The sequence below is a fragment of the Panthera onca genome, chromosome A3, assembly GCF_046562875.1.
Source record: "Panthera onca isolate mPanOnc1 chromosome A3, mPanOnc1 haplotype 2, whole genome shotgun sequence".
NCBI lineage: Eukaryota > Metazoa > Chordata > Mammalia > Carnivora > Felidae > Panthera > Panthera onca.
Window position 1 is genome coordinate 82543731 of NC_138341.1, and position 26810 is coordinate 82570540.

The 26810-nt window shown below is 41.4% G+C and overlaps 1 protein-coding gene and 1 long non-coding RNA gene across 7 annotated transcripts in view; one reads left to right on the forward strand and one right to left on the reverse strand.

The window, feature by feature from the left end:
• The window catches only part of IL18R1 (interleukin 18 receptor 1), a 36400-nt gene that overhangs the window by 1057 nt on the left and 8533 nt on the right, over positions 1-26810 (forward strand). For 2 of the 6 annotated variants that reach the window (XM_060609577.3, XM_060609611.3), the window contains exons 2-10: positions 3179-3286; positions 4577-4662; positions 8607-8850; positions 12964-13129; positions 16506-16656; positions 18823-18885; positions 22555-22675; positions 24392-24531; positions 25692-25853. In XM_060609577.3, coding sequence (XP_060465560.1) covers positions 4605-4662; positions 8607-8850; positions 12964-13129; positions 16506-16656; positions 18823-18885; positions 22555-22675; positions 24392-24531; positions 25692-25853 — 1105 coding nt within the window. In that variant the 5' untranslated portion in view covers positions 3179-3286; positions 4577-4604. Of the gene's footprint in view, positions 1-427; positions 521-3178; positions 3287-4576; positions 4663-8606; positions 8851-12963; positions 13130-16505; positions 16657-18822; positions 18886-22554; positions 22676-24391; positions 24532-25691; positions 25854-26810 lie in introns of all 6 variants that reach the window. The other 4 variants (XM_060609592.3, XM_060609597.3, XM_060609606.3 and 1 more) reach the window with 4 other exon arrangements.
• LOC144615908 (uncharacterized) lies at positions 9068-9506 on the reverse strand. Its single transcript, XR_013554607.2, has 2 exons — positions 9390-9506; positions 9068-9125 (listed from the first exon to the last, which is right to left on the reverse strand). It is a non-coding gene; the product is annotated as an uncharacterized LOC144615908 (long non-coding RNA).

Sequence of the window (26810 nt, forward strand, 5' to 3'; positions counted from 1 at the left end):
TATGTATATAAATATTGAGTATATATGTGCATGTGTCTGCATATACACACACATATATATGCACACACACACACATGAATAGTTGGTGAGACAGCATCATCAACTTTCCCTGATAGTATAATTTTAAAGGTTAAAACTTCCCCAATTTTTTTTTTCCTGAAAAAGTGAAAATGGCTAAAATATTTGGTAGTTTTCACTTATTAAGCTCTTGTCTGTCATGGCGTAGAAAACTTTTAGATGCACTGTTTTTATTTATTCTTCCTGTAGGCCAAATGAAGTAGGCACTATCATTATGCTTAATTAAAGGAGGAGAACCAAAGCACAGGGATGTTTAGTTATTTATCCAAGGGCATCCAGCTACTAAGTAATAGATCACAGATTCACAACAAAATTTCTCTGATTCCAAAACGTTTGCCTTTAATTCGAGCTGCCTCCAGGAGTGAGAACCCCGAGCAAATTGCACTGCAGTTATGAGACAAATTAATGACTGGGCAATCCCAGGCAGATATAGACACCTGAGGTGATTGTATGAATTTCACCCCCTTCCCCTGGTCTATTCTTGGGAACCTCCACCAACACTCATTTGGTGCTGTGCAACGCTGGGATCTGGGGCACACATCTCAACCCAAGGTCCTTGGATGGTTTGGGAGGGTGTAGATTTGGGAGAAACTGGGTTTATGCAGGTTCTGGGACGGTATGACTGCTCCCCCCTCCCACCAGCACAAAAACATATAAAGGCTCTGAGCAAGTGGTGTGGGAACACGGAAAGACAGGGTCTCTGACCTCAGGGAAGTCCCAGGGAGCAGGGATGAATCAGGAGTAACGGGAATGCAGTGTGGTACAAGTGTGCAGGTGTCTGGGGGCACCAGCCATTGGAGAGCTTCCTTGAGAAGGCAACCATTGAGCCAGGCTGTTAGAATTCAGGGAGCCGACAGTTAGAAGCAGGAAGGGTTCAAGTAGCAGGACTGGCACAGGCACAGGTGGAGGTGGGGGAAGCAGAAGGATCACAGCAGGTGTCTGTGGAAAAGACTATGAAATGGGAATGATTCTCCTGGCCCTGCACAGGGCAACCCTCGTTCAACATAAATGCTGCTTTCCTTGGAGTGGAAGCATGGATGTGCACGCACATGTGCACATGTGTGTGTTTTATGTCCAAGATCACTTTTTCCTCTTTGCATTTGGTGGTTTTGTCATCTCGAAGGCTGAGTGAAACACTTAGGCATTGAACACTGTAGAGAAAAAGTTATTTTAAAAATCACTGGTGTTAAGATTTTCATCAAGGCAGCTTATCTTAGGAGGTACTCAATTATGTTTTGCTAATCAGGGTGATTTTCACGGAAGCAATCTACATCTATTTATGTGGGTCAGTGTAACTTTCTACAATCTGGACCTATTCACCTGGTCCAGTCTCAGCTTCCTCAGCAGAAATTCTGTGAACTATTATTATTTTTTTCTAGAGAATGGTCACTTTGCTCAGGGTGGGGTCTATAAGCAGGGCAGTTGGACAGACCCAGGGACTCAGGAATGAACATTCAGACACTCTGCAGGGGCCCTGGATAGTACCACGCTGGGTTCAGAGAAAACAGTTGGCTTGTGTCTGTATCCTCACTCTAAGTCACACAATTTTTAGGAGAGAACCTTCTTCGTTTAGAGAAAACTTCATTCCATTTGGTGATTTAGGGGAAGTTTGTGAGTATTCTTTGTGTGTGTATGTGTGTGTGTGCACATAGATACTCACTTATATACACATACATATATATGCACAGATACTTAATGTCTCAAATAATAAATATTATCATTAAATGTGTATATTTGTGATCTATTAAATTTACTTTTAAGTATACAAATAAGCCCCCTAGATTAGTGTCTTTCTACCTTGGCTGCATATTAGAATCACCTGGATGATGTTTAGCAATCAGGAAGCCTAGGCTGTACCTCAGGTGTCTGGGTGGGGACCCAGGCATTATTATTATCACTTTTTTTTAAGCTCAAGGTAGACTTCACATTCACTATTAAAACATATTTTCCAAGATGTCATGATTTAAGAAGCATTTCAAAAGTAAGATTATGCGGGTGTAACAGTGGATCAGGCGATCACCTAAGATGCCCAACTGTATATAGTTAATGAATCTAATGTGTGTGTTAATTCAGCAGATAATAAACAAACATAAAGTGTATCCGTTAGCGATAAGTGCTATGAATGGAAAAATAAAACACAACGGAAGAGGAGAGAGAGAGTGGTGTGTGTGTGTGTGTATGTGTGTGTGTGTGTGTGTGTGTGTGTGTGTGTGCTTGCATATATTTGCACTTCCTGAGCAGTAATACTGTTAGATTTCCACAGAGTGCTTGCACAGAGGACCCATACTTATAACTATGCTGTCAACACATAGGAAAGGCAGGACTCTTTAATTAATTATTCATCTGATAAAGAGTAGGATGAGGGTTCAAATCCAGCCAGTCTGGCCCCAGAGGCCGTGCTCCAAAAACTGATACATATCGTCTGACATGAGAAGACGGCCATGGGGTTATTTTGTAATCAAATATATCTTATAAATTATAATTAGACTCATATCAAGGAATATATGTAGCAATTAAGATGATGGTAGCAAAGACATTTTTGTGACACAGGAAGGTGCTCATTTAATGAGTGGAAAATGCAGGATATGAAACTTTTTAAACATAATCCTAATTAGTTGAAAAAATATGTAGAAAAAGCACAAGGAAACATGTTAAATTATTTTGCATATTGAGATTATTTTCTTCTTTTCAATCTTCATTTTATAAATGCCCCCTATTGGACATATAATACTGTAGAAATCAGAAAAAAAAAAAATTTAAAGAAAGGAAAGAAGCAAGGAAGGAAAGCAGGAAGGAAGGAAGAAAGAAAGAAGAAAAAAATTCAAATATTATGGAAAGGCAAAAAAAAAAAAAAATCAACATTACACATGGTACCAAATGTGACATTTCCAGAATAGCTTTTCTTTTGGAAATGAGTTCTATTATTTAATATCTTAATCTTTTAAATCCATGAAAGCACAATAAAATTTTTATGTTTACATACACAGAGCAGTGCAAATATCAGCTAATTTGTATACTGGGATCTTAACATGATTCATATTGAAACTCAGAGTTAACTCATCACAATGCTAGATTATTTCTTAGTAACTTTATCTCTCAGTAGACCTTGAAAATTAACAAAAACCAAAACCAAGAAAAAATAGCAGTGCCCTTTATAAGGCTGTGTCAACCTTCACCAGAGGAAACAACACGTTTCATTCTATCCAAGGTAAGAGAATAGTTAATAATAAATACGTGTGTGTGAGTGTGGGTGGGGGATTGATTTCAAACCATAGAACCACAGAAATATTCTAATTTAGTTATTTTGAACACTTGGTACTTTCCATACCTACTTAACCCTTTACATGACTGATTATTATCTCTTGGAAATTACATCAGATGCTTTGCTTTGTGATGTTATTCATAAAGATTGATGTAAATGGTCTGACTGCATAGCGCTTAAACTTCATCCAGGATTTGGATGTTAACTGTTTTTCTTCTTTTTTAAGTATGGGAGGTGCATGGCAGTTAGTAAGAGAATTATTTGGGACTGAGAGGCCACTATGCATCCAGAAAGCCTTGGCAAACATTAGCTCATTCTATCACTCAGTAATTTTGGTCATAGGCCTTCTTATCATCTCCACTTTGGTAATGAGCAGCTAGTCTCTGAGACTTTTAAGTAACTTGCCCGAGGTTAAGTAACTTGTTGGTCGAGACTCCAGCTGGAGATGCCAACCCAGGTGTAGAGCCCCGCTGCCCCCTTCCCCTGTCCTACTCTCTAAAATTGTAATTCACAGGACAAAAGATGGGTTAGAGTACGACTGAAATTCAACACAGATTTGAGTTCATTGACCCAATGTAGATTAGGCATTTGGAGTGTAGGAAACTCTTGCTTTGTCTCTGTTTCCCTAAAATAAACACATGTGGGCATGTGTGTATAGACACATGCATGCACACATCCGTACACCTGTTCCTCTGGAATGAGCATTAGTCCTTACTATGTACTAAGCATTGTACAACTGTGTGCTGGGATGTTAGTGATATAGTAATGGACAAAACAGACTTAATTCCTAACTTATCAAGAACTTAGTTCTGACGAAGAAAGATGGATATTTAAAAATTCAAGCCATACATGAAGATCACAATGAGCATTTTGGTGTGATGAGAAAAAAAAGAACACACACACACACACACACACACCCCTACATGAGTAGACCTGCCATACATATCTTGGCACTTCACAGAATGTTCTTTCATAGAATAGTAGATTTTCTGTACAGCAGACTCTCTTGTATTAGAAAATTGCATTATTAGGAATTTTTCCTGCCTTGAAATGTGATGAATTCTATATGGCTGAAAGTTCTGAGAACACTTGGTGACTCTATTAAGGGATATGGAAACTTACTGTGCTGATTTTTTTAAAGTTCGCATGCCAGAAGATGTTTTAAAATCTCCTTCATGAGACAGGTATACTTTTGTTTGCAAGTTTTGGCTGAACCCATCTTGCTCTGTTTTCCAGAGAAACCACTGGAAGCAGAATCCTAAATATGCGTCATATAGAACTGCTCTTAACACTTTTGGCACTTATGTTTACAAGCACCTCAGGTAAGTAATTATAATCATTCACGGACATACTTCATTGGTAGTTGAGAGGGAAGAGCAAGGTTTCACTTTTTTTTAATGTGGAGGTGGCTACTGAAAATGCTGAATTTATTAACATTAGTGGTTTTAAATTTTACTTTGAGAGTTACCAATTCGTGTCCCTGGCATAGAGAATAAAACGTTCGTAGAAATGGAATCAAGTAAAGAATCATATGGGATTGCTGAAAAGGAAATATTTAGTCCTCTGAGTTTATGTAGAGAGAGCAGGATCATGTCTGGAAACACATTACATTTGTCTGAGGTGAAACTCTGCTTTGTGTTATTGAAAACTGAAGAGTTCACAACCATCTTTATTGTTGATATTTAACAAGTTTTATACACGTTTTTCTGCCAACGCGGAGGCCAAGGTTCATCTTGTTATTTAGGTGATGAAGACAGTGAGGGGGAATACTTTACAGGTCTTGAGGGAAATATTCGAGTTAGAAGGAGTACCTAAGAAAGACTGTGTAGACTAGGGAAAACATGTAGTCTTTATATCAGATGGCAGATAGCAATTTTAACTGATTAGCAGTAGCAGTGATCACTTGGAAACTTATCGAGAATGATTCTGGGGTCTCATTAGGATCCTTTGGAGAAGAGACACGTGACTGATAAGCAAGGTTCTCCTTATGCCTTGGAAGAGAAAGTGGGAATGCCAATACTGATTTGCCTTGACCTGTCATCTAGGAGAGGGGAGCATATTAGCCCATATCCCCAACTCTGAGAATTACTGCTGGAGAGAGAACAAACTGATACTTTCAAATAATTCCTGTCTAATATTTACTTAAAGTGGATCCATTTTTATTGAGATCCATACAGTACAATACTATCCAGATGTTGAAGGAGGTAGATCTGCTCCTCTTGATATGGAATCCTCTGTTAGAAACTGCTGAGTGAAAAAGTGAGGTGCAGAAAAGTGTGCATCATGGGCACCTTGCTCTGTAGACATATACTAATAACTAACCTTGCTCCCAAATTACAATGAAACATGTTTCAGGCTCAGAAACAGCCAGACAGCCCATTCTGTAAGTTTACTAATTCCCAGCTCTTTGTCCTTTCAGAGAACCTTCATAAAGGCTTTAATCTAGGCAAGTATGACAGTATTCTACATGAGGTTTCATTTAACCTAGTAGAAGTTGAGTGACAGCATCCTATTTACTGTCCAAACTCAAGACAATTCCAAACACAGATATCATTCCAAAGGGTCTAGGTTGTTGACGCTTTTGGATTCTTACTCTCTGTTCATGTAAGAATGGGAGTGAGTACCTGCCTGGGCAGTCTGCACAGCTTAAATTCCAGTCATTTTTTCCAACCAAAAACCATTTCTTTTTTTTTTTTTTAACGTTTATTCATTTTTGAAAGACAGAGAGAGACAGAGCAGAGATGGGGCAGAGAGAGAGAATGGGAGACACAGAATCCGAAGCACACTCCAGGCTCTGAGCTGTCAGCACAGAGCCCGACACGGGGTTCGAACTCACGAACCGCGAGATCATGACCTGAGCGGAAGTCAGTCGTTCAACCAACTGAGCCACCCAGGCGCCCCCAAAAACCATTTCTAATCAACAAGGCCTGTAGTGTTAAGCATAGGATTAGGTAGCTGAAGCCATTAGTTGCCAGGAGAGTGTGAACTTCCAACTCCAACCATCTACCCCTGGAAAGAATGTAATCCAGATTAGGGTTCTTCAAAGGATAACTACTCCCAAAAAGAAATGGTGGATATGTCTATCACAACACAGGCACAGATGTTTATGGAAGTTTCTGGTTTTTTTAAAAGACTGGCCAAAATCTGGAAGTAATCCATATGTTTAACACCAGTAGAATGGCTAAATTATCATATACAAACACAACTGGATATGGCATGGATACTGCCTAACTATGAGACAAAACAGATCACTGCTACATGCAGCAACATGGATGCCTATCATAGACATGATGATGTAAGAAAGAATCCAGGCACAGAAGAGCACATATTGTACGGCTTTATGTGTGTCGTACTTCTAAAACAGGAAAATAAATTACATTGTTTTGGACATACCACCCTTTCGGATGTCAACTGAAGCTAACACTAACACTTACACCTGTATCACACCTTCTACGTTGAAGGACCGAAATGTAAAATGGAGCTTCTATAACCACCAAACACAAGGTTGGTGTTCAGTAACACTTGTACTTTGAGGTAGATTTGACATCCATGTTTTCAAAGAATACGTCTACCATTTCAGCCACTTCCTCTTTACATTGTGGTTAACGACATCGAATTAAAACCAAACAACTGCTTTGAGAAATAGACCCTAAGTATGGAGGAGGCATTTTCTCCATGCCTTCCGCGAAGTGCTCTAGTTAATTTAAGGATTCTCGTTCTCAAAATTCAGTTAATCCTGTTTGTGGGCATATAAATTAGTGTGGGAACATGTGATGAAATATTACTCATTCACAAAAAAGAATGAGATCTTGCCATTTGTGACAACACGGATGGACCTGAAGGATATTATCCTAAGCGAAATAAGTCAGACAGAGAAAGACAAATACCATATAATTTCGCTTATATGTGGAATCTAAAAAACAAAACAAATGAGCAAACAAACAGATCCAGACTCTTGAATGCAGAGAACAAATTGGTGGTTGCCCGAGGGAAGGTGGGGCGCTGAGTGCAATAGAAAAAGGGGATTACAACTTCCAGTTATAAAATAACTATGAAATAAACTATAATTTATAAATTAAACAATATAAAATTATACTAAAATATATAAAATATGTAAGTATTTCAATATATGATATATAAAATATTTATTTTAAACATAGAAAGTATTATTAAGCATAATTATTTCAATGTATGATATATAAAATATTTCTTTTAAGCACAGAAATAAACTATGATTTATAAAATAAAAATAAATAAGTAAGTCACGGGGATGGAAAGTACAGCATAGAAAGTATGGTCAATAATATTTTTAATAACATTGTATGGTGACGGTGGCCACAGTTACCATGGTGAATACTGAGTAGCGTATAGAATTGTTGAATCAATATGTTGTGCACCTGATATTATTATATGTTAATTATACTTCAATAAAGTAAAAGGGCACCCAGCAGCCACTGGAAAACAGGATATGGAAAGGGTCCATGAGGGCTGACTTTGAACTATCACAAATTCAAAAGGACGGGAATGATGACTCTGTTAGCTGACAGAATTAGATAAATTTCCGAAGCTAGAGTATCTGGGTTAGTTGGGAAAGCGGAAGGGAGGGAGGCAGGGAGAGAGAAAGAGACAGCTTGCAAAAGCACTCAAGGAGGGAAGTGACATATACCTGGATTTGGAGTGATATTATATTAATCAATTCTTGATGATCCACGTGGTAACCTGGATAGATAATGAACTCACACACGCTCTAAGCTACATAGGAGCCCCTTAACCATCCCTCTCTGCCCAGGAAATGGTTAGGTAGGCTGGTTGAGAACAGGCGAGGTGACACTTCTGCTGAGGCAGATGATGAACTCTAAGGCCTCCTGGTTTATGGTTTTCATTTCTACGGAGACTCCCCAGCTAGGGGTGTTTGGGCGTAGATGTGGCAACATTGTGACTTCTGTGGCTTTCCTTACAAGGAAATTGTAATGTGTAGCATTTTCTTTGAAAAGCTTACACTACATTTATCTGTCTTTCAGTTATGACAGGTTAAGTTTTGGTACCTTCCTGTTTGGGAAAAGCTGTTGGAAATGTTGTCTTCCTTTACGTCCTGAAAGTGCCCTGATGTTGGAAAGATTGACCCTAAGATGAGAGAACCCACCAGACTGAGACACTGAGATTGCTTACAATTTTCTTACTAACCTGGCTTATTCTCCTAATGCATTAGGAAAGAAAGAATTTACCTGTGTTTTTTTTTTCCTTTTCCTTTGCTAATCTTATGAAGAAACATGTATTTCACGTCAAAGCATCACTGCAGTGGAAGGGGAATTTTTCTATCTGAGATACTGCTCATCAGCATCTGAGCACGATAGTGAAAAAAACACCATAAAATGGTACAAGAGCAGTGGATCACATGGACGCATTGAGCTAAACTCAAGCAGTTCCCCCAGAATTACTTTGCATGATTATGTTTTGGAGTTTTGGCCAGTTGAGTTGGAGGACAGTGGATCTTACTTTTTCCAAATGGGGTGAGTATAGCTTCTCTTTGTGTTAGTATGTTTCGTAGCACCCCTAGACTTAGCTCAGCCAGTCACATATACAGCAGTCTGAAAGAATAATCCATGCATTTATTCCCCCCTACTCTTCTTCCAGCATGTAATCAATACTTCATCATTGGAAAATCAAATTAAATATTGCCCTTGTGTCTATCTTCTTAGTGATCTTAATGAAAGATTCCCTTAATACTTCTTTCAGGGGATCCTTATCAAAGGTAAGTAGGTATCAGATGAAATTCATTTTAAAACTCAACTGTTGGGGCGCCTGGGTGGCGCAGTCGGTTAAGCGTCCGACTTCAGCCAGGTCACGATCTCGCGGTCCTTGAGTTCGAGCCCCGCGTCAGGCTCTGGGCTGATGGCTCGGAGCCTGGAGCCTGTTTCCGATTCTGTGTCTCCCTCTCTCTCTCTCTGCCCCTCCCCCGTTCATGCTCTGTCTCTCTCTGTCCCAAAAATAAATTAAAAACGTTGAAAAAAAAATTAAAAAAAAAACAAAAAAAACAAAAAAACAAAACCTCAACTGTTTCTGTTATCTAGAGTTGCTGGCCAAATGGACTAATTGGTGAAGCTCCGTAATGAACATGCAGTGAAGGGGGTAGCCTCAGCTTCCTGGGTGATATCCGCAGGCTGAGGAGAGGGATTGGAATTGATACAGACACATCCTAGTTCAGTGTTTCGGGGTCTTTTGGGGACAAGGCCGTAGTGTTCATGATGAGTGTGTGGGTTTTGCAGCCAATCACAAGCCTACAGCCAGGGGCAGGGGGAGAGGCAGCGCGGAAAGGGCTTTGCACAGCCTTCGCAGGCCAGACCGCGCCAGTCTACGCCAGGACGCTCCTCATCAAGAGTCATAAGTTCTATGAAATGAGAGCAACCGCTGCGTCTGTGATTATCACTGAGCTGGGTTCTCTTTATACATTATTTGGTGAGGTGGGAAGGAGTAACTTGGACAAGCAGGGCTCTATGTGATGGATTAGTAGTGTTGGTGACATAGTGTTCATCTGGCACATTTGTGATGTACTGTGCGTACTTGCATAGGTGTATACGCATGTTTCTATGGAGATGTGAGACCGACCTGTGGAAGATAGCTCAGGGCCAGGTGAGTCGTGGTGGTGTGCTGGCAGATGTAGTCGATTTCTGGGGTGGGTCCCGATCATCGTCAACAGTGCTGTTGAGAGTGCAGTGAGATATCACAGTGAAACCTTGTTATCGCTCCTGTGGTTTTACACAAAATGAGGTCATTTGGGTTTGTTTTTATGCATAGGAACTCCCAGGAGTCAGAGAGAAAATTTGAGAACTCTTTCTGTTGTTTGTTTTGACCAGCAGTGGATTTTATGTGACCCTTTAAGAGAGATGATTCCAGAAATGGATCACAACTGGGTCTTCTCACACTAACGTAGAATGAATATTCACAAATGGGGTAAAAAAAAATCTCCTTAATCCTGACTGAATAAAGGTATGATTGAAGGAAGCATTCCAGACTGGACAGAAGGAGCACATGGAGGGGAAGAGACAGTTACCTACAAATGTCGCTTAGAGACAGGGAGGGAAAGCATTAACTGTCTTTCTGATATGGAAGGTGGGGAACACAGCCTGGGTTAGGAAGGAAAATTGGAATAGTCCAACAGATAGGCTGTCAGAGACGTGTGGAGAACCAGGAAGAGGGTGCAAGAGGCCAGGAACAATGAGGTGACTCAGGGGCTGTGGTGACGAACATTAAAGGGTATTTGAGGCTGACGAATAACATGAGACAAAAGTGATGGTATGAGGAACAGCCTCGACAATCGTTTTGAAAATAAATGGGAACCCACACAGGTTGTTTGGACACCTAGAGGCATTGAAGATGGGGGCTTTTTCAAATATGGTGCACTGGTTTGCCTCAGAGGGGTGTGTGTGTGTGTGCACATGCATGAGTGAGCCTTTGGAATTTTGTGTGGAATCCTTCAAAGACCAGATTCCATCCCTGGAATCCTCCTCCACACCCCCCCCCAATTAGAACCATAATCCTTTCATTTCTAGGGAGCCTTCTGCTAATAATCAAATGCTTCTGGAGACTGATACTTTAATCCTAAAGTCAGATAAAATTTGAAGGGGGAAAATCCACCAAGAAGGCAGGGGACACAGGAGAGAGGGGGTTTTCAGTGGTAGAGGGGAGGGCATGAAGACAGAGGAAAAAAGCACATACAAATCATGTCTCAATCATGTTCTGGATTGACAAACAGCAAACTTGGCTTGGTAAGGGGCTTTAGAAGAATGACCCAGAGCTTTTCAAGTCCCTTCCTGTGTGGCAGGAGTAGCTCCACAACCAAGACAGGATGGCCTTGTATGAGAACACAGATGATCACAGGTTTGGGTCAGTTGGCCTCAGCTTCACACCATCCTTTGAGTTCCTCTAGCAAGGCCGGCATCTGCCTGTTCTGGCACTCACAGTGTGGTGGCAGGGACACGGAAGCATTCCACCAGTCGGGACTTACTGAGTGTTAGGAATTGAGGATTGCAGAGGTAGAGAACAATATGGCCTGATAAGATGGAAATATGCATGCACTCTCTTCCTCGTAAGTGACGGGATAGAAATATCTGGAAATAGGTCTCTGCTCAGCTCAGTGGGGCTGAAGTAGGGGAAACAGTAGACACACTTGAGAAGAAGATGATACCAACGGGATTCCGAATCCATTTCAAGGGCCAGGTAGCTCTATTATGTTCCATGGCCATTGACCTACTGCTTTTAACCTTCAGGACAGCCTGTCAGCCCACCCATCACTTCCCTCCCAGTCCTGGTCAATCTTGTATGAATGCATACCCAAAGGAGGGGCCAGAGTCACATCGACTGTGAAAGCATAGTATTGGGCAGTGCAGTCCTGTCCTTGAGGGCCGAGCTGATGTGCGTTTGCATCCTGGCCCTGTTGCTACATGAAGCTTAGCTTTCTTATCACAAGTAAGGGAATAGCCATCTCCATTGTACATATTCGGTACAATCCCTGGAGCTCAGTGAGTGCTAGTCTTCCTCCCATGCTACCACAGATGTAAGAGTCGGGGCTGTAAGAGCCTGTGGTCGGTACAAGCGTGTCACACACACAGGACAATTTAACACACGTCTGTTGTATTTAGTATGTGGATCCCTGTAGTTCAGTTTAAACAAACATCAGGTTGCAGACATTTCCTTTCTTAGAAGCTCCTTTCTAGGGGCACCTGGGTGGCTCAGTCAGTTAAGTGTCCAACTCTTGATTTCAACTCAAGTCATGATCTCACAGGTTCATGGGTTCGAGCCCTATCAGGCTCTGCACTGATAGCAAGGAGTCTGCTTGGGATTCATTCTTTCTCTCTATCTCTCTTTCTCTCTCTGCCTCTCTCTCTCTCTTTCTCTGTCTGTATCTCTGTCTCTCTCCCCCTCCCCTGCTCTCTCTGTCTCTCTCAAAATAAGTAAACTTAAAAAAAAAGGAGATCCTTTATAAAAACACGGTTAAAGTTGTTTCCTCTTCCAGATTACTAATTTCTAATCAGAAGGAACAACAACGATAAAACTATTCAAACTAACTTTTGCTCAGTAAGGCACCTAAAGTGCTACTACAGCTACGGTGAGGGCAGGCGCTCCAGACTTGGGTTTACTCAACAGTAAGAGAAAAGGATTGGAAGAAACAGCCCAGAGAAATATAAAACCCAATGCATATATACAAACTTCCAGAAAACAAGTTCAGGAGTTTGTTTGTGGACCTCATGAAACCAATGCCACTGTCCCATCCTGGGTTAAGAATCTTTGAACTTGTCCATCTCCAAAGCTCACAGAAGTTTTAAACATTTCTGTCCTGGTATCTATAATATATGGTATGCAATAGGGTGTTTGTGTGTGTGTGTGTGGGGGGGTGTGGGTGTGGGTGTAGGGCCGCTAAGGTTCTTCTCTTTCCCCGCCCCTCGCCTCTGTCCCATGACAATTGTTACATTTCTTGCTGCACAGGGCCAAAACGGGGCAGGGTCTGGGCGTCAATGAATAAGTCTCTTTATATAATAATAAGGAAAGAATTTCATTGGCTACTGAAAGGTGGTATTTGCAAAGTCTCTGTACTAATAAAATATCTTTAAACCTTTATTTCATAGAAATGATACTCGTAAATGGAAATTAAATGTCATTGGAAGAAGTAAAGGCAGCTGTTTTGTTGAAAAACTACTAACTAGTAAAACTGTAGAAGTTCAGAAATCTTTGCACGTAGCCTGTAAACATGACTACTTTCAACCATTGGCCAATAGAACTTCACTGTATAAGGTAATGCTTTTAAAATATTTTAACTTAAGACTTGAGGAAAGGGGCGCCTGGGTGGCTCAGTTAGTCACCGGCTCTCGTTTTCGGCTCAGGTCATGGTTTCACGGGTTCTTGAGTTCGAGCCACACAGCAGGCTCTGTACCACCAGTGCAGATTCTCTCTCTCTCCCTCTCTCTCTGCCCCTCCTGTGTGCTGCGCACTCTCTCTCTCAAAATAAAGAAATAAACTTAAAAATAAAAGACTTGAGGAAACAAAGGACAAAATTCCAAAGTAAGAATCTGATGGCTGTGGAGCATTTTGGTCTCATCACATGCAGGTCGCATGACCCCCCACCACACACACAGCTTAGCCGACCCCTCTGAGCCAGGTGCCAGGCGGGGTGGCTCAAATGAGCCCCTGCCCCATCCGAACTGTTCAGTGAACATAACACTTCCTTCTTCCTTGCCCTTCCTTCCTTGCCCTTCTGTTTTGGTAGATTGATTTTTAGGATTGCTAGCTAGCTTAAGCATTTGCATTTTCTCTTGCCACGTATATTTACATTTTTAAATTCCATTGTATGTACTTTTCCTCCTAAACATATGAGCTCCTTTTGTGAAATTGGAAGATGGAAAAATGGACAATGAAGTTAGCAGAACTCACTCATGATCCCACCAGCCAGAGACTTTAGGGTTTGTGTGTCTGTGTGTGTGTGTGTGTGTGTGTGTAAACATCTACTTTTATTTTTATTTTTTAAATGTTTGTTCATTTATTTTGAGAAAGAGAAAGTGGGGGAGGGGCAGAAGGAGAGAGAGAGAGAGAGAGAGAGAGAGAGAGAGAGAGAGAATACCAAGCAGGCTCCATGCTGTCAGCACAGAGCCCGACTCAGGGCTCGAACTCACGAACTGTGAGATCATGAGCTGAGGCCAAAATCAAGAGTCGGAGGCTTAACTGACTGAGCCACCCAGGAGCCCCAACATCTACTTTTAAAAAGTGGTATTTAAAAAAAAATCTTTTAAAAAATAAAAAGTGGTATTTTATGCCTGGATTTTTCCTTTATCCTCTACAAATTATGTTGTGATTATTCCCGTGTCTTTAAATATTCTTCCAAATCTGGGATTCCATTGTGCTTTATACTTGCATCTAATTAATCCCCTGGTATTAGACATTTGTTAGTTTCCTACTTTCCACTATTGTTTATAAGGCTAGAATAAATATCATTCCTGTAACTGTTAGGGTGTATGCACAATTTTATTGTTTAATCGCATCCCTAAAAGTAGCATAATTGGATCAATGGCCATGAGCACATTTACAGCTTTTGCTGTGCATTAGCTGGCTCCTCTCTGGGGAGCTATGCTAGTTCAAAACGCTTTTTTCAACCACCACTACCACACCAAGAAGTCGTACCTTTAGAACATTTAGAAATATGACATGCAGAAGTTCTGTAGTTTTTAGTGGTTTTTCCCCATTTCTTTTCTTAATAATAAATTAAACATTTTTATATCTTTATTGCATCTCAGTATTATTTTTTTTGTGGATTGCCTATGTTCTTCAGCTGGTATAACTTGAATTGTAAGAACTCTTGTAGACAGTACTGTGGATATTATATATGCAGTCACACATGTGTTACATACAAATGTACAGTATGCACATGCATAACATACACATGCATAATATACATACATGCAGACGCATAACACAAATTATATTATTTCTATAGGAGAACAAATGTGACTCTGTCATGGAAGTTGTTTTTTGTGTTTTTTTTTTACATTTTTATTTATTTTTGAGAGACAGAGAGAGACAGAGCACAAGTCGGGGAGGGGCAGAGAGAGAGGGAGACACAGAATCCGAACAGGCTCCAGGCTCTGAGCTGTCAGCACACAGCCTGAGGCGGGGCTCGAACTCACAAACTGTGAGATCATGACCTGAGCCGAAGTCGGACGCTTAACCGACTGAGCCACCCAGGCGCCCCTGTCATGGAAGTTTTAATGAGCTGTATGGAAGAGTGATCCAGACAGAAGCCCTTTGGAAAGTTGAAGCCACAGATGATTTCCTAGAAACTTCTGTTTGCATATTTTGCTTGACCACTGTTTACTTGTGAGTTTTCAAGGAGAGCTCTTACCCACATGTTTTCCAAACGTCTGAGTTAGTCCTGAGTTCACTTGATTCTATTTCCTGTCAAGTGTGCAAATACTTGACAATACATATAAATTTGTAAGGTTCCATGCACTAGGTTTTAAGAAATGTCACCATGCGGATGTTTAAATGTAGAAAAGAGATCTATGAGAGGTTATTTTTAGCTAGATGATTAACCACTTCGATATTCTCAGCCTGTTTAGAGATTGTGGTGTACCTGAGGGGAGGAGAGCAAGGAAGCTAAATCAGTAAGCAACTGATTAGAAATAAAAACGAAGAGACATTGATATTTTAACGTGCTTTCAAAAACACAGTTTGGGTTTATAAAAATTTGACATACACAGAAACAATTTACTGAGTTGAGGGACACATGTGGGTGCTTCACAAACCCATTCCTAGTGACCTCTGGGCCTCCCCAGTTGCTGCCAGCTTTGACAGGTTCGAGAGAAGTATGTGCGCAGTACGTTCTTCTTGTTGGCGTTTGCAGGAACAGCATCACATAGTCAAGTTTAGCAGTGTAGTTCCTGTTCTCCGTATCTGGACCTTAGATTGCTTCAGAACCTTTTCTATGGGTGACCGATGGCTCGATTGAAGAAGGTGGCTTTTTTCCTATTATTCATTCCTGTGACCCGTATGGAAATTTGTGACGGAGAGACATGTTTGTGTGTGCCTACATATTTGAATATGCTTAATACATTTCTGATCAGTCCACTGTCTTCTGTGGAAGACATCAAGGGGGGGTGGGTAGTCAGTTAGGTACTCAGGTCTCTGCCTAATTCTGCTCCTATCTCCACTAGCCCCACCACGGATGTTCCTGAGTACATGGGTTAGATTGAAAGTGTTACGAATGCAAAAAGGTTTCACCCAAGCAGGGATTTTGTTGTTGTTTAGTTTTCTCTATCTCCTCCTTGTGCTCCATTCTTCCACCCCACCCTCCTTCCATTCTCCCCCTCCCTCTCTCTTTACCCCTTCCCTTCTTTGTGTGTAAAAGAGAGATCAAAAGAAAATGATGGAAGCAGCTATAGTTCCCCCTATATTCTACTTCCCAGCATGTATTAATAACCGTAATAATAACAGGTAATGGGACTGCCTTTCATTGTTGCTCTACAGGCAATGCCAAATCACTGGGATATCGACTCCGAAATTTCTACCTTTCGTCCTGTTTCCCTTTTTCTATAAAAGTATTTCTAAAATTTGAATCAATGTAATATGATACTGCTTTTACTTAAAATATTTTAACTTGATTTTTTTTTTCACAAAACAGAACTGTAAAAAGATAAACAATGGTACAAACCCAGTTTTACAGAAGAATGCAGAGTTTAAAGATCAGGGATATTACACCTGTGTGTTTTCCATCCCTCATAATGGAAAACTATTTAATGTCACCAAAACCATCAACGTAACAATCGTTGGAGGTAAGAGGAATGTTAGAATTGGAAAGAAAGAAATGTATCTTATGAAACAGAGTTTTCTTTCTTCTAACCCAGCACAGGAATCCAGAGACAACTTATTTGGAGTCATGACCGCATCACTAGCTCAAATATAGGGTCAAATAATTTGGGCGTCATTCACCACCCTGGAGAGATTGGTGGTGGGGAGGGGGGATAGTAAATGACTTGTATGTAGTAGAATGTCTCCCTCTTATTTTGTATTCGAGTAATTTGTGGATTTTTTTGTTGTTCAGTGTATGCTTTCACTCAACAGGTATTTATTGAGGGTGCCTGTATTCAATAAACTGTACTGAGCATCAGGAGGTAAAGGAAGCAGGGAAATAAGCAATGAAGTGAGTTCTATACTATTCTCGAGGAATAGTCAGGAGAGGTGATAAGCCACATAGAAGTACCTAGTGTATGAAACCGGACACATCTGTGTGATGTTAGGGTGCAGAAGGAGTCCAGAGATAGATCGGAGACAGGAGACTCTGAGCTGAGTTTAGAGGTGGGACATGACGGATGAGGAGGAAAGCACGCTGGGGACAGGGTACTTGGGGTTTCCAATGATATACTTCAAGTTTTAAAATTGTTTTTAAGGTTTATTTATTTTTGAGAGAGAGAGAGAGACAGAGCGTGAGCGGTGGAGGGGCAGAGAGAGAGGCGGGGAGACGCAGAATCAGAAGCTGGCTCTAGGCCCCGAGCTGTCAGCACGGAGCCCGACGCGGGGCTTGAACTCACGAACTGTGAGATCATGACCTGGGCTGAAGTCAGACGCTTAACCGGCTGAACCACCCAGGCGCCCCGATATACTTCAAGGTTTAGCAGATGGCATACTGTCTTAAAGACGTCCTGTCCTAAGGATACCCTTTGACACTACCTCTTCCCAGGGGGGAAGAAAATGGATCCGGAGAAAGATAAGCAATGGCAATTTTCAGCAAAATCACCTCTTGCCCCCTTGTCCTTGAATCGACTCATGTTCCTCCATACTCTCAAGGCCGAGAGTTCCTTCTTTCTCTGGGGTCCCGCTGTCCACTTATAGCAATTCCAGGCTTGCCCAGAGACTCTGAACCCCAGAGGAACCAAATCCGACTCACCTGGGCTTTCACTTTGCGAGTTTCATCCTCCAGTTCTCACCCACACATTCACCCCTCCCGTCTCAACCCTTCACTCTTCAGCATCACACTTTCTGAGAGAGCTCAGGTAGGTGAGGGCACTGCGGGAGAGCTCCTGGGTTGCCTTTTACTCCTTGTCCTCAGGCATCGTGTTTGCTGAGGACAGGTATGTCCCAGGAAGGCTGCTCTGGAGGTTACTTGTAAATGCCCTAGGAGTGCCAGATGTGCTAGAAGGGAGAGTCTAGGTCATGAGGAAAGTTGCCAATGCTGATCAGAAGAGTAACGAGAACTTGACAACAGCAATTTCAATGTATGACCACAGGCGCTCTCAGTGTTGTGCAGCTATCAGCTGTCCTAGGTTGTAGGAGAGCATTCAGTGGGAGGCTGCTAGGGGAATCATTTACTTTTGAAACATTACTAGAGGGAGGCTGGGGTGGAGAGTATTATGTACCTCTGGTCAAGGTCAGAAGCCACTCGGGAACAGAAGTAGAGCTGAGCCCACACATGTGGACACCTTGCAGGGCCAGGGCTAAGGTGAGGCAAGTGAGGTATCGAGAGCACAGAACTGAAGGTGTGCTTCCTTTAGTGCCTGTGAGGGGAGGGTTGGCACCTGAGAGAGAGTGTCTTGCCAAAGCACGGATAGAGACCCTGTGCCCAATAAACCCATCTTCGAGGGGTTGAGAAGGGCAGACAGAAGGAAGAAAGAGCAGAAAGGCACGTCCCAGTGACTTTGCATCTAAATCCTACAGATGTGGTTGTCCCTCCTGGATGAACATTTTCCTCTGCCATATAGCTGCAGAAGCCACAGATTTGAAGGAAACCAAATTTAGTGTGTTCCCTCCAGTTACATTAGCTTTGCATTGATGGAAAGTGAAACAAACAATATTAGCTGCAACCATTACTTAACGAAAATATGACATAGTGATGACTATTTAGAATTTTTGTTACATGGTATAAGCATATTGCAACAAAAACTTGTCTTAGAGAAGCTCAGTGCAACGTTGAAACATTTTTCTTTTCTTTTTTTCACTTTTAGATCGCAGTAAAATAATTCCTGTTCTTCTTGGACCAAAGCTTAACCGTGTGAAGGTGGAATTAGGTATATGTTGACATACATGTATTCCACATTTAGGAATGGGGTGCATAATTGAGTCTTCCAAGGCTAAATGTGATTCATGATTCACCAATATTGTGCGTGCATAACACATACCAGATTTAGTGAGGAAAGTTAGAAAAGCAGGGAAAGTATGTCATTGTTTGAATGTTGCCATTTTTAGGCTGATGAAAATGAACAGTATGTTGAAAACATTGTAAGTTCTATAATGTGACGCGCCTGTGGTTTTTACATAGGGTTTTGGTCACCCCATTGTGGCTTTTCTCTAATAGTCTTTATGGTTATTTTTAAAGACGAAAACCCTAGAAGAGAGCACTCTGGAGAAATGATTCAGACTTATCCTGTGTTCTGAATATTTGACTGATTAATCAATGGACTTTGAATCAATGGACTTAATTGACCATCCAGACAGGTCTTGATGAAATCAACATGTCCAGTTGAGTAATTCCTTTCCATAAGGAAAGGAGGGAAGGAAAAGAAGAAATTCACGTATACTAAATCATGTTTTGTATTAGGTGTTTGAAATATATTCTTTTTTAAAATGTTTATTCATTTTTGAGAGACAGAGACAGAATGTGAGTGGGGGAGGGGCAGAGAGAGAGGGAGATACAGAATCCGAGGCAGGATCCAGGCTCTGGGCTGTCAGCACAGAGCTGATGTGGGGTTGAACCCACGGACCTGAGATCATGACCTGAGTCGAAGTCGGACACTTAACCGACTGAGCCACCCAGGCGTCCAGAAAAACATTCTTGAATTCAATCCTCCAAAAAACTCCAAGGGGTATTATTCCCATCTAATGGATTAAATGACCAAAGCCCAGAAGGGTTCACAAATCTGTCTAAAGTTAAAACAATAAAAAGTGGTGAAGCTGGGGTTCAAGTTTCTGTTAACTGTTTCCTAAGCCCACACCTTTGGACCACCACCACCTGTCACAATCATTTGTGGACCACAGATGCCCAGCGTAGCTTAGATACTTTGCCTTTTGTGTTTGTGGATTGCCTGCTTTTTATTTTTATTGATTCCTGAACTTAGCTTTGTTATTTCTTTCTTCTCATTTTGGGCTTAATTTGCACCTCAATTTTCATTTGTTGACATGGAGACATAGATAATTGATTTCAATTATCGTCTCTGGTAGCACATGAATTTTAAGCTCTACAATTCCCTCTAATCGCTACTGTAGCTCTTTCTAACAAATACAGGTATGCTGTGTTTTCATTACTATTTGGTTCAAACATTAAAAAAAACAAAAAACAAAAAACACTTCCCTTGTGATTTCTTCTTTCATCTATGGATAATTTGTTCTTTTTAACTTCCAAATAGTTGGAGGATTTTCTAGTTTTTGTGTTGTTGTTGTTATTGATATCCAGTTTAGTTTCATACTGGTCCAAGATTGTATTCTGTATCATTTCAGTCTGATGAAATTTGCAGTAACTTGCTTAAGGAACAGAATGTGGCATCTTGATGAATGTTCCCAGTGTGTTTGAAACAAATGTGCATTCTGCAGGTTTCGGTTTTATCATTCTGTAAATACCAATTATGTGAAGTTAGCTAATGGCATTGTTCAAATCATGTATATTGTAACCAATCTTTGAAGTGTTTTCTTTATCTGTTAAAGAAAGAGATGTTAACATCTGCATCTACGATGGTTAATTTGTCTACGTACCCTTTTGTTCAATCTTTGCTTTATACATGCTGAGGTTATCTTGTGGGCACATATGTACTGATGTCTGTTGAACTGACACTTTATCATTATAAAATTTCTCTCTTTATCTATCATGTTACTTCTTTCCTAAATGCCTACTTTCTCTAGTAATAGACAGCCATAGCAGTTTTCTTTTGTTTGGGATTGGCATGTTTTATCTTTTTTTTATATCCTTTTAACATTTCTTTGTAAATCAGTTACACCTGCACTATATTTCACGTCAACTATATCTATTTGGATCTTTTTTGAAATCCAGTCTGTATAGTGTCTAGTCCATTGACATTTAAAACATTTTTTTTTATGTTCATTCATTTTTGAGAGACAGAGAGGGGTAGGGAGTGAGTAGGGCGGGGGGACGGGGCCGTAGAGAGAGAGGGAGACACAGAATCTGAAGCAGGCTCCAAGCTCTGAGCTGTCAGCACAGAGCCCTTTGCGGGGCCCCAGCCCACGAACAGTGAGATCATGACCTGAGTCATGTGCCTAACTAACTGAGCCATCCCGGCGCCCCTCAGTCCATTTATATTTAATGATGGTGATCCTGTGAAGCCTCTTATCTTGCTATGTGTTTGTTAGTTGCCTTATGTGTTATTTGTTCCTGTTATTCCTCCCTTCCTTTTGGATTCATGAAGTTTTTTTTCTTTCTTTCATTTAATATGATTTGTTTTCTTTCTAGTTATATCTTTTTGTGTCCTTCATTAAGTTGTGCTAGAGGGGCGCCTGGGTGGCTCAGTCGGTTGAGCGTCCGACTTCGGCTCAGGTCATGATCTCGCGGTCTGTGAGTTCGAGCCCCGCGTCGGGCTCTGTGCTGACAGCTCAGAGCCTGGAGCCTGTTTCGGATTCTGTGTCTCCCTCTCTGTCTGCCCCTCCCCCGCTCATGCTCCATCTCTCTCTCTCTCTCTCTCTCTCTCTCTCTCTCTCTCTCTCTGTCAAAAATAAATAAATATTTTAAAAAAAGTTGTGCTAGAGACTTGTATTTCCTTTTGTCTTCTTACCTCACTTTGTGCTATTAGTTTACGTATTTCCCTACTGTGAGTTGTAAAACTCACAATAGATTGGCACTATTATTGCTTTAGGTGACCAAAATTCTTTTATATTTACTGAAATACTTGTATTTTCTTGTACTCTTCATTTGTTCATGTAGTGCCTTGCTTTCGTCTGGGATAATTTTTTGTGACTCTGAAACCTTTCCTTTGGCATTCCCTGCAGCGAGGTTATGGGGCGGGGTGGGGCATGCAAGGACTTCAGTCCTGTCTTTGTTGTACATCTCTTCCCGGAAGTGGGACTTTCTCCCCTAAGTACTGTGAGACTGTAGGAGAGACCCTTGAGCCTTTGCAGCCTCCTGTGTGTTGTCCAAGCCCTCGGCAATAATTCTGCAAGCCCGTGTGGCTGTCAGAATTTCCCCTGGGCTCTCTTTTCTCTGGGAGATTCCCCTGGTGCTGTACAAACCCAAAGTAATTTCTCCAAAGAATAAGATGGCCGGCTATCTCAGCTCCTCCTGGAAGGGCTTCTTCCTGGCTGCGTTTTCAGCCCGGCTGTTTCTCTTTGTTTTCCCTGCACTTTAATGTCTTTAATTGCTGGCTAACTTAATTTTGTGTGATTTACCCATTTTGTTTTTCTAGAAGTTGCTGTGGGAGTGTTGCCCCGACACTACCTACTAAACTGTATGTTGAAAAGAAGGCCCACCCGCCACTCTAAGTTTTAATAATTTATTTAAACATAGACATTTGAAGCGAAACCAACTCATAGGCTGTGGATGACTTAAAATTGCTACCTAATTTCTCTGCTTTATACATGTTTTAAGATTTAAAAACCAAGCCTATCTTTTTCTTTCTGAGAGGTAGCACTACATTAGCTCTATGTATTAAGTTAATATATGTTGATTATATTAATTTTATACCTTTGGGAATTCTGAGTCTGTAAGATCAGAATATTGGTTGTCAACTTTTACGTAGGAAAAGATGTAAACCTCAATTGCTCTGCTTTGGCGAATGAAAAGGATCAGATTTATTGGAACTTGTGGGATGAAAATGGAAAGGAGCCCAATGTACATGAAGAGAATGTAAAAAAAAATAGGTACGTATATGTGATGTATTATGTATCATGATATATACAAATCACATTGTATCATAGATCCATGCTATAAAAAACACCAGAGTCCTGAATGGCTGATTGGGTGTTTGAGATAAGTTTAAATTTTAATTTATAATTTACATATTTTATAATGATAATTACCATGCGCTAGGCTGATGGATTATGCAGAAATCTATTGCTAAGATCTAAACTAGAAAAAGAAGGTCAGTGAGGTTTTTTAACATCGCCTTACAAAAAGTAACTTTTGGTTGGTCAGGATCTGATAGGGATGGGCAATTTACTTAAGCATCTGATAAAAGAGGGATTGCCTAGGCCATAGTTTTTTGGATTTTGAAAATTGTGCTAAGCCTGTGGTCATTTGAGTGTTTTTGAATGACTTTGGGTCATTAATCAGTATTGTACTGATATACTCAGGTGGCAGAGAGTAGGGATCCCAAGGTATCTGTTACCTTAGCTGCACTTTTGAGGATTTTTTTCTGCTTTTTACACTTAAAAAAATTCTTTAATGTCACAGCAACAACTCTTGATTCTTGCTAACACTTGTCTGCAAGCTCCTTATGGTGCAAGGTCTGTCCGCTTGCTTGTAGTAGGCACGTGACTAGTAACTCAGCTGAATTGCAGGGCTGTCTTGCCATTGTGTCTTTATCCTCAGCATCGAACCTCCCCTGGAGTTCTGCATTTCCCCCTTCTAGCGATCTGTTGCTCCTGTTTGGAGGGATAGAAGACCAACTCACCAAACTATCTGCAATGGAGCTCAAACTAAGCTAAGAGTAAGGTAGTCTTTCTTTAGAGTTATGCCTGTGCTTTTTCTGTCATCTGTCTTGGCTTCTTACTGGCCTTTTGTGCCTTACTTCGGGATTTTTCACTGATATGAGATAGTTGCTATTTCTGGATTGGTGACTTCTTTACAGAATCATGTTCAAATTATATTTGACACAGTTGGAGGCTACAGAGGGTGTCATGTCCCAAGAATAGAGGCACCTGCTGCTAGGGGCACGGCAGGTGAGTGAGCGCACCTGGGGAGTGCTGGTTGACATGGTGCTTTCACGGCCTATCATTGACGGGGAAGCAGATGTCATGAGCAGTTGCCTTGCATCGACGACAGGACAACTTGGATCTTTTAAGAAGAGAAAGACAGCTTGCTGCTAATGGTTGTCTACGTCATTTTCTGACATGTGCTGAACAGCTTAATTGGTATTTTTCATATGCCTGCAGGTGCATCTGACAATAGTGTCATTCTTCAGTTTGTTTTCGATGCTGAACAAAATAAAAGCGATCTTCAGGATGGCATGGACAAGCTTGATAGGAATCTGTATCTCTGCTGAACTATTTGCAGCTTTGTCACAATCGGTGGAGACTTCCCCATGGGAAGAACGCTAAGTCGTTGGGCGAGGAGAAATAGGGGAAAATCATTGAGAGAGGACTTAGCATCATTACCTTCCAGACATTTTCATTCTGGGGGGTTCACAGGGTCGTCCCCATGTGGTCTCAGGAGGGCTGTTTCTGTCCACCCTGATGCTCCCCGGAGGAGCAGAGGTTTGTGGTGGCCCACACTCTGAGGACCCACCAGAAAGAGAAGGTTCCATGGGGCCAACAGAGCCACTGCCTTTGAGTATTTGTGCATATGAATTCCTCCCTCATGAGCAATGTTGCTGGCAATGAACAAAGCCTGTCACTGAATTGTTTCTTCTTTTACAGGGCTCTGGACGGCAAATTGTATGTGTCAAGAATGTTGAAAATTGAGAATATTAATGCAAAAAATCTAAAATTTTCATATAATTGCACTGTGGCCAGCGAGGGAGGCACAGACACCATAAACTTTGTCTTGTTGAAAAAAGGTATGAGCAAGTTTTACTTTGGAAGTTTGTGGAAGCTTAGAAAGTTGCTGCTGAGGGACACCTCAAAGATCACCACTCCCTTCATTTTACACCCCAGGAAGCAAGCTCCCAAGAGGTGAAATTGTCTGCCTTGTGTCACAGGTATTCAGGCTAAACTGGGGCTCAGTCCCCTGCCAGAGTTCCCTGTGCGTTGATTTCATGCAGAAAATGAAAACGCAAACTCTAATCCTTTGCTCTCGATCAGATTGCAGTCCTAGATAAGCACCAGGGGCCCAAGAGAGTGGAGCAGATATAGCCCGGAGACAGAGATGTAGCTGAGTGTCATGGGGGAGGCAGTCATGGCAGCCCTCACACACCCGTAACGATGGGAGGCACGCTTGCAGCTCAGTGTAGGGTGAGGCTAATGATACTAGGTACTGCGGCCTCCAGCCTACCTTAGCTGGGCGCTGGGCACAGGGGGCCCTTGCGTGTGCTCATGCATTCAACCAAGATTAGCTGAGGCTTCCCTTCCTTGGACCAGTCCCTGGATCTGGCAGGTGGACAGTTGATGGCTCAGATCTGCAGACTCCTAAAATTTTTCACTGCCTACCTGATGGAACATTCCAGAGTCACCCCCTTCCATCCTCCACCAATACAATACAACCCAGGGCCATTGGCCTAATAGCTGCTCAGAAATGGGTTCATATTATGGATGAAGACGCTAAGAATGAAGGGAATCAGTGACTTTCCCTAGGACACAAACTAAGTGACGGAGCCAGGCTGGGGGCCCAGATGAGCTCAGGTCAGCACTTGCTCTCTCAAGACTGTGTACTTCCATTTATGTTCTCAACATACCAGCTGAGATGTATGTTTGGGTCCCTGGACATTTCACCCTGGTATCTTATCATCCTTGCCTTCCCCAAGTAGGGACAGGCTATATCACAATGCTTTCCATTCAGGTCTCTGAATATCCTTTTACACATTTTTATTCTTTAAAAATTGGAGTAGAAAGGTCAGTACTCCAGACTAAAGGCAGGAATGTGGACTAAGTGAACGGAATGCGTTGGATAGACAACTGGGATTAGTGCTAAATATAAAAACTGACAACTATGAGGTAAGATGGGGGGAGACACTGGTAAACCATCTTTCATTAATCATTTCCATTTTCTTTTCCTCTCTAGAAGATATGGCTGATATCCCAGGCTACATCTTCACCAGAGGAATGATTGTGGCTGTTTTGATCTCAGTGGTAGTTGTGTGCCTAGTGATAATGGGTGTCATTTATAGAGTTGACTTGGCTCTATTTTATAGACATTTCATGAGAAAAGATGAAACATTAACAGGTAATGAATATCACAATGCTGGATTTTCTTATCTTCTTACTTCATTAAGAAACCAAATAAAGAGGGGCACCTGGGTGGCTCAGTCAGTTAAGTGTCTGACTTCGGCTCAGGTCATGATCTCACGGTTTGTGGGTTCAAGCCCCACATCAGGCTCTGTGCTGACAGCTCAGAGCCTGGAGGCTGCTTGGATTCTGTGTCTCCCTCTCTCTCTGCCCCTTCCCCACTCACACTCTTTCTCTGTCTCAAAAATGAATAAACATTAAAAAAATTTTAAAAAGAAACCAAATAAAGAAACATTAATCTTCATTTCATTTTGATTATACTTCATGTGTGGTAGAGGTTTGTCCATGGGAAAAATTGATTTGAACGTAGCATCCCTCACAAGTGTTGTCTTGTATCACCTTTTTTTGTGCTTGCTCATATGTTGCCAAAACCTGTTCTCTAACTGTTTTATGCACGCATGTCACGTCCTTCTTCATGGCCTGTGAGATGCTTGTGCCCATGAGCTGTCGTTATTCACACACAATCTGGGCATCTTAAACAAGATGCACGTTCAATAAACTTCATTTCAATGGAATTGAATTGTATTATGGTTCATTATTTTAACCTGACAAAGAAGGCTGCATGATGTATCTACAGGAACCCCGGACTAGAAGTCAAATGACCCGGGTTCCAGTTTCCTAGAACTGCCTGTTTTTATCTATGGCTGTTTCTGTGTGGCAACTCTGTGCCTAAGTTTCTCTACTTTTAAAGGTAATTTAAAGAAGTCCTCAAGTTTCAAGACAGTTACTGAATTATGTGTACTTTAATAAAAAAGAAAGATGGCTACTGAATTTAAAAAAATCAGTCTACCCCATTGCACTTGCTTGTGTGTGTGTGTGTGTGTGTGTGTGTGTGTGTGTGTAGGACACACATAGTTCAAAACACAAAAAGTCTGAGAAATGATACAGCAGAATA